The sequence below is a fragment of the Eubalaena glacialis genome, chromosome 4, assembly GCF_028564815.1.
Source record: "Eubalaena glacialis isolate mEubGla1 chromosome 4, mEubGla1.1.hap2.+ XY, whole genome shotgun sequence".
Taxonomy (NCBI): domain Eukaryota; kingdom Metazoa; phylum Chordata; class Mammalia; order Artiodactyla; family Balaenidae; genus Eubalaena; species Eubalaena glacialis.
Genome location: NC_083719.1, coordinates 172,519,925 through 172,527,834, shown reverse-complemented (window position 1 = coordinate 172,527,834; position 7,910 = coordinate 172,519,925). Strand labels below are relative to the sequence as shown.

At 41.3% G+C, this 7,910-nt stretch overlaps 1 protein-coding gene across 1 annotated transcript; it reads left to right on the top strand.

Annotated features, from left to right (window-relative positions):
- The first annotated feature begins 6,724 nt into the window (after positions 1–6,724).
- Positions 6,725–7,708, top strand: LOC133090654 (olfactory receptor 7E178-like). The gene has a single exon (XM_061189033.1). The coding sequence runs from the start codon at positions 6,746–6,748 to the stop codon at positions 7,706–7,708; it is 963 nt and encodes a 320-aa protein (XP_061045016.1). The 5' UTR covers positions 6,725–6,745.
- Positions 7,709–7,910: the final 202 nt, after the last annotated feature.

The following is a 7,910-nucleotide window of genomic DNA, read 5'->3' as shown; positions in this document are numbered from 1 at the left end:
TAAACAACTTGGAATTCAGAGATGAGGTCAACCTCCTCCTGAGAAGAGGAATGGTCTAGATCCTTCCCAATGCATTCACTTTTCTCCTTTTTCTCCTCTATGAAATTAGCAAATCCTCAGAGATTGAGAAAACATGGACCAATTTGGCTAATTATGTGCTACGTGCATCAAGGTCTGAAGGCTGCACAACTGTCAATAATCAGCCTGTGCTTCCCAGCCCTTCAGTTAGCCATCTCCAGTCCAATGGGTTCTGCACCTGTGTGTCTCATCCTCCCAGAGTTGCTGTCTGCACCAGGAAGCCCAAACCTGAGGCTGTCTTCCTACCAGTCCTGAGGACAAAGCCTCAGCCCTCATCCAACTGCAGGTGGGGGAGGGGCAGGCAATCAGCATCCCTCAGTCCTGCTCCAGCAGAGACACAGCACATCCCAGCAAGTGTCAAGTGCTTTGGGAGACACTGAATGGAGGAGGGATTGGGGGAGCCTTGTTTGCTCACCATAAAGCAGTGGGGCAGTTGGGATAGCCAGTGGGAGGGCACCACAATGCGAAGATCAGTTCAGAGGCCTATGAAGTTTATGTTGTTTGTACTGGTGTGAATCCTAGAACTCTTATTTAAATTTCTACTTTCCTCCCACACTGTTTCCATCTTCTGTAGGCATCTTCTTTACCTGAGCAGGAAATAGGTCCCTCTAAACCAGCCCTTAAGTGCTCCAGATGATCATGAAGATGATGACGATGAAAATGATGGCAGTAACCACAATATAACAAACTTTTTCTTAGGGAGTCCACATGCCAGGAGCTGAGCTAAGATTTTATGTAGCTTGTTTCCTTTTATCTGCATTACTAATCCCAAACCATGCTTTAGCATCATTTTGCAGTTGAGGATAAGGACACAGGACTTTAACATAATTTTTTATCAGGTCCTGGGGTAGAAAAGGGGTAAATTCAGATTTGAATGCAGACAATGAAACTCCATTCATAGGGCACCTAGACAGTATTCTTTCCTGAGAACTCAACCTGTATTCAGAGAGCTGAATTTAGGAGAAATGCAATCCCTCCATAAGGGAGAATTCGCTTGAAAGCTTTTAAGCTGGCATAAAAGACCAACTTTGGGTTTCAGACCTGGCCATGGTCCTAAATTTCTAAACTATTCATAGAGGGCTGGATTTGATGTGAAATCAACCCTTCACAAATGTTTAGGATTAGAGACATCGTTTTTTTTTTTTTTTTTAACTTTGGGTTTATTTATTTATTTATTTATTTATTTTTGGCCGTGTTGGGTCTTCGTTGCTGTGCGAGGGCTTTCTCCAGTTGCGGCAAGCGGGGGCCACTCTTCATCGCGGTGCGCGGGCCTCTCACTATCGCGGCCTCTCCTGTTGCGGAGCACAGGCTTCAGACGCGCAGGCTCAGCAATTGTGGCTCACGGGCCCAGTTGCTCCACGGCATGTGGGATCTTCCCAGACCAGGGCTCGAACCCGTGTCCCCTGCATTGGCAGGCAGATTCTCAACCACTGCGCCACCAGGGAAGCCCCTAGAGACATCTTTAAGAAGTTTCATCAAGCCACTACAAACAAAGATAGCAACAAGCAAACTCTCTTCCTTTCATCCCAGGCAGAGACCCCCTGCTCACTGTTCTCTTCCCTTTGGGGGTTCGTGACAGACCACAGTGGTAAGCATGGGTGGTACCTGCTACATCAACTATAGGAAAGAAGGCTGAGCTGACGGTGGGGCTCTCAGAAAGAATCAGCTCATGACGATTCAAGGCAGTTCTCTCTCTTGCCCCTGTTCTTGGATTTTGTTTCACTCTCCACTTGCTCCTTCCTGCTTGTAATTTATACCCTCTCGCTCTCTAATGGAGTATAGACTCAGGGTCTTGGGTTCTATTTTTAGGCAGGAAACAAGAAACAGTTTAAAGGTATACCTTAGGAAGTTTGGAAGAGACTTCTGATCCTCTACTTAAAGTCTCTGAAGTGGAGGGAAACAGAGTGGACATGTTCAATGCATAGGCCTCAGAGACCCACAATCTAATTTTGAATCTTATCTGCTCTAGTTATTATCTGAATGACACTGATCAAATTCTGAATATCTTTGAGCCTGAATGTTGTCGTCTAAATTGATATCAGTTGATAGAACTGCATTGTGTAAGAATTAAACAAAATGGGCCCTAAGCATGTGACTAAATGTGTGATGCTTACATCATAGTAAAGCCGAAATAAACTTTAGGTATTTTTATCGGTAGCAGCAGCAGCAGCATCAAGGTTAAGTACCATATCCTCTGATCTGAAGTTTGATCTTCCCTAAATCCTGAGAGAACATTTTATTTTTGTTCTTCTGCAAGTAGTTTCAGAGTGCCTGGGGGGAAACATCTGAGTTTCCTTCATTTCTGAATTCTCAGAGACTCTGCTTACTTGGCACAGAATAGGCTACAAGAACAAAAATCTCTGCTAAATATTGAATAGACCCTTCTTTGGTTCTCAAAAAATTGTGTGGGCAACATGGCTTCCACACACTGGGCACTTTCCTGCTTGTTTTGACATTCCTTCCAGTGCTGTAGGACTAGACAAAAGATGAATCAGTGTTTGTAAGCCTCTGTGTCACTTTCTGCAGGAGCTATTATTTTCCATTTAATAGAATCTACAACATTCGGTTATTTAAAAAAAAAAACCAGTGGATCATAAAAATAAAAGAGAGACAGAGAGAGGGAAAGAAAAAGGGAAATTAATCTGACTGTATGGACTGAGACACATTTTAGGATTTCCACTCATTCTGTGAATGAATTCGCTGAAACATGGTAGGCTTCTATGTCTGTCCCTTACGACAGAATATAAGATCATTAAACCTTTATTAGGACTGTACGTCATCAATACCTAACTACTCCAAGGATGATTCAAATTCTGATTTAAAAACCATGACTGAGGGACTTCTATCGCGGTGTAGTGGTTAAGAATCTGCCTGCCAATGCAGGGGACACAGGTTCGATCCCTGGTCCGGGATGATCCCACGTGCCACAGAGCAGCTAAGCCCATGTGCCACAACTACCAAGTCTGCACTCTAGGGCCCGTGAGCCACAACTTCTGAGCCAGTGCACCATAAGTACTGAAACCCACGTGCTGCAACTACTGAAGCCTGCTTGCCTAGAGCCCCTGCTCTGCAACAAGAGAAGCCACGACAATGAGAAGCCCATGCACCACAACGAAGAGAAACCCCCGCTCGCCGCAACTAGAGAAAAAGCCCGTGAGCAGCAACGAAGACCCAACGCAGCCCAAAAAACCCCCCAAAAACAAAAAAAGAAAAAAAAAATCACTGAATATTTATCAAGTACTGACCTCTCTTAGATGTCCCTATTGGGACTCAGGATGGGTCACCCCAAAACATGCTGAAATAATATATTGATCAGTTTGAATTGAAGTTGCTTGTGAAGGAGCTGATACAAGAGGGAAACTCTGACCTTCTCTGTCTCCCTGGAAGCAGGAAAGAAATCTCTCATATGAAAGGAACACTCCCTGCATCTGGAGGTAGAAGGACCTCCTTATCATCAGACATAGGGAATTTGGAGTTTAGAAGCCTGTATAAACAAATCTTATTGTTTCTTTAATTTACTATCCCAAGCCTAAACTTTGTTTAGATTCTTCACTAATTAAGCACCCAAATACCAAGATTCTTTGTCCTGTCAATCCCTCACCAATTTGTTGTTTCTTCCTCTAAAAAGTATAAAAACTGCCTGCTTTGGCCACTTCTTAGGTCCCATTTCTATGAGACCTGCATGTGCATGAATTAAAATTTGTTTCTTTTTCGCCTGTTAATCTGTCTGTATCAATGTTATTATTATTCCATGCACAAGAACTCAAGAGGGGTAGAAGGGGAAATTTCCCCTTCCTTGACACCACGCATGTCCTGCAAATGGATGCTGTTGACGCTACTTCAATGTAAGGGGTACCAGTGCAGAGAGGTGGAGAGATTTACACACATTCCACATTTAGTGGGTGAAAGACATGGGACTCAAGACTAATGCCTCCTGATTTCCATTCCAGGGCTCTGTCCCACTGGAGTGGAATGATTGATTGTTTTCTTTCCAAACCTGCTTTAGTCCCAGATGATCAAATGGAAGTACAACCATGGAGTCCTTCTATTTGGATTTGGTAAGTTCATCTGTGAAGTAGCAGAATGCATCAAGTGGTTTGCAGGGGACTTTTTGCATGAATATAATGGACCATAGACTTTTCTATGAATAGTAATGCATTTTCCAGCCCATTTTGGAAATCTGACATATGGAAATAACATTCCTTATACAAAACAGGAATCTTCATGTGGCTCTATCACGAAAAACTATTTCTAGTCAGACTTCAGGGATCTTTTTTACTTAATCCTGAAAATCAGAGTATGTGCTTGATCTAGTCTGATTTTTCCATTAGGAAAACTATTATAAGTAATTAATAGTAAACTTTCACAAGTTTCCATTTTTACAATTGAAACAATAATCTTGTATGCATATATCTTTTAGAAATTCTAACTTATGTAATATGGAGGATGGCACAAGAATTTCCTTAACTGTCATAATGAGAATTTGAAAAATAAAATGAAGTTTATCCTTCAGGTAATACTATGCTCATTTTATGTATTGAAATAGATGTATGTGCTTCACAGAGAGGCTTAAAAGACAATATTTTGTAAATCAGAATTCAGTAAACAATATGCATTGTGTAATAGTATTTAGGTAAGTTTTCAAGAAAACTGCTTACGAATACATAAATCAACACCAATATTATAGAAACATTGAAAGGAAAATGCATATACCAAATTCAGGACAATGTTTACCTTTGGGCAACATTGAAGTTCAGGGGAATAAAATCATGCAGAAATAGCAAGAAATACTCAGGTTTTATCAGTAATAAATATGAATTCTAAAGTATTATTAAATATTTATATTTTAATATGGTAAAATGGTATTAATAATACATAACATTAATGCAGCATTTAATATGCTGGCAATGGTTCCCTACCCTGGCTAAATGTAAGTATGCCCAGAGGACTTACGGGTAGAGATTCTGATTTAATAGGTTCTAGGCTGTGGCCTGTCCATAGTTAAATTTTGAAAGGTCAAAAGGTAATTATAATAATCAGCTAGCACGGAAAACCACTGTTAAGTACTTTATTTTAATTTAATTTCCTACAGCAACACTAAGATCAGTTCAATTAATATAAACATTTTACAGATGCACAAACTACCCATGTATTTGTGATATTAGTCTTTGGCTTTTTCCCTTTTGATTTCCCCCTAGTTAATCATGTTTTGACCTGTCAGGAGAAATGAAGACCTGAGTTCCTTCAGGGAGCTGAATGTAGGGGAAACACAATTTCTCAATAAGGAAGAATGACTTGAAAAGCTCTTACACTGGCATAAGAAGAACAATTTAGGGTTTGAGCTTGGCTTTGGTTCCCACTTTTTCAACTGTTCATAAGAGGGTTGGATTTGATGAGAAATCAACCCTTCACAAATGTTTAGGAGTAGAGACATTTTTAAGAAATTTTACATAGCCACTACAAACAAAAAGAGCAAAAAGCAAACTCAGCCTCAGAACTTTCTCTGGGAGTGTATAGCGCTGATAGAAAAAAACCCTGCAAAAATGAGCATTTATTAAAAGTTTATTATTTCTTCATTGGTGCATCATATATTAATGCTATCTTCAGGATCAGTGATGCTGTATGATTTTATGCTTTTAACAAAAATATGTTTATCAGAATGTGAAGTCCACCAAGGCCAAATATTTGTATTTGAATTATATGTGAAGGGACTCTGACCAGACAACCCACACATTTGAGTGAGCACTTATCTCCACGGAAGATGGATGACATAAAACCAAGTAAAGGGGCTTCCCTGGTGGCGCAGTGGTTGAGAATCCGCCTGCCGATGCAGGGGACACGGGTTCGAGCCCTGGTTTGGGAAGATCCCACATGCCGTGGAGAAACTAGGCCCGTGAGCCACAACTACTGAGCCTGCGTGTCTGGAGCCTGTGCTCCGCAACAAGAGAGGCCGCGACAGTGAGAGGCCCGCGCACCGCGATGAAGAGTGGCCCCCGCTTGCCGCAACTAGAGAAAGCCCTCGCACAGAAACGAAGACCCAACACAGCCAAAAATAAATAAATAAATAATTTTAAAAAAAGTCATTATTTAATTGAAAAGCTTTAAAAAAAAAAACAACCAAGTAAAGATGAAAAACCCTTAAAGATAACTGGCATACAAATTACATCTGTGAACATTGATTTTAATTTAGGATCCAGTTAGTGTGGTTTTAGCTCTTTAGGACTAAATTACAAATCAAGGAAATTTCCTGTACTGTATTTGGATAAGATACAGTACATTTGGGTGCTTTTTGGTGTCCTTTAACTAGAATGATTTTTTTTGTAAGAGAGAAGAATACTTTTAATTCCATCTGCTTCCTTCAAATGTAGGGGACAGATATTTTATTGTGTTCATGGATTTGTGATCTCAGATTGTCCTTACTTCTCTCATACTCTCTAGCCTCATGCCTCTAAAATAGGTGTATAAAGAAATGGTGAATATTTGGGGCATCAATAAAAATGTGCTCACAACTGAGAAATATTGCTGAAGGTGCTGGAGTGTACGGTTTTCAAGCATGGATACTTTATTTGTGAATTTCTTAAATCCAAAGTATGGAAATTATTAGGGTGCCTCTACATTTGTTTGTTTATTCAACACTCTCTTCTTTTTCAAAAGGTGCCCCATAAACATGGAAGCACAGAATCTAACATATGTCTCAGAATTCCTCCTCCTGGGCCTCTCAGATGATCCAGACCTGCAGACCCTCCTCTTTGGGCTGTTCCTGTCCATGTACCTGGTCACTGTGCTCGGGAACCTTCTCATCATCCTGGCTGTCAGTTCTGATTCCCAGCTCCACACCCCCATGTACTTCTTCCTTTCCAATCTGTCCTTGGCTGACATCAGTATCAGCACCACCACCATCCCCAAGATGCTAGTGAACCTCCAGACACACAGCAAATCCATCACTTATGCAGGGTGCCTAACTCAGGTGACCTTGTTTTCTCTTTTTGGATGTTTGGAGAGTCTACTTCTGACAGTGATGGCCTATGACCGGTTGGTGGCCATTAGTCACCCCCTACACTACCTGGTCATCATGAACCCCTACCTCTGTGGCTTGTTGGTCCTGGTGTCATTTTCCATCAGCGTTTTGAGCTCCCTGCTGCACTACTTGGTGATGTCACATGTTACCTTCTGTGCAGATGTGGAAATCCCTCATTTCTTTTGTGACCTTTCTCAACTCCTCAACCTTGTCTGTTCTGACACCTCCGCCAATAACATATTAATCTATTTCATTGGTACAATCTTTGGTGGAATTCCTCTTTCAGGGATCCTTTACTCTTACAGTCATATTATTTCCTCCATTCTGAGAGTCTCAACATCAGGTGGGAGGTATAAAGCCTTCTCCACCTGTGCCTCTCACCTGTCACTTGTTTGCTTATTTTATGGAACAGGCATTGGTGTGTACCTCAGTTCAACTGTCTCATCTTCCCCCAGGAAAGGGGCAGTGGCCTCGGTGATGTACACTGTGGTCACCCCTATGCTGAACCCCTTCATCTACAGCCTAAGGAACAAGGACATCAAGAGTGCCCTGTGGAGGATATCAGCAAAATACCTAATGTCAACACCCATGCTATCTTTTTTTGGTTCATAGGACTGGAAAAGGCCACAAAATCAAATACGTGCAACAAGAAATTCTGAATCTGCTGTCACATAGCATATATATACCTTTATGGCTCTCTGCTTTCTGTTTACACAATTTTTCATCTTAGAATAGCTCTAATGGAATTGGGAAATTATTTGGATCCTCCTTGTGAGTCATAGCCCTTCCAGGATTTTACATAGCACCTCAGTAT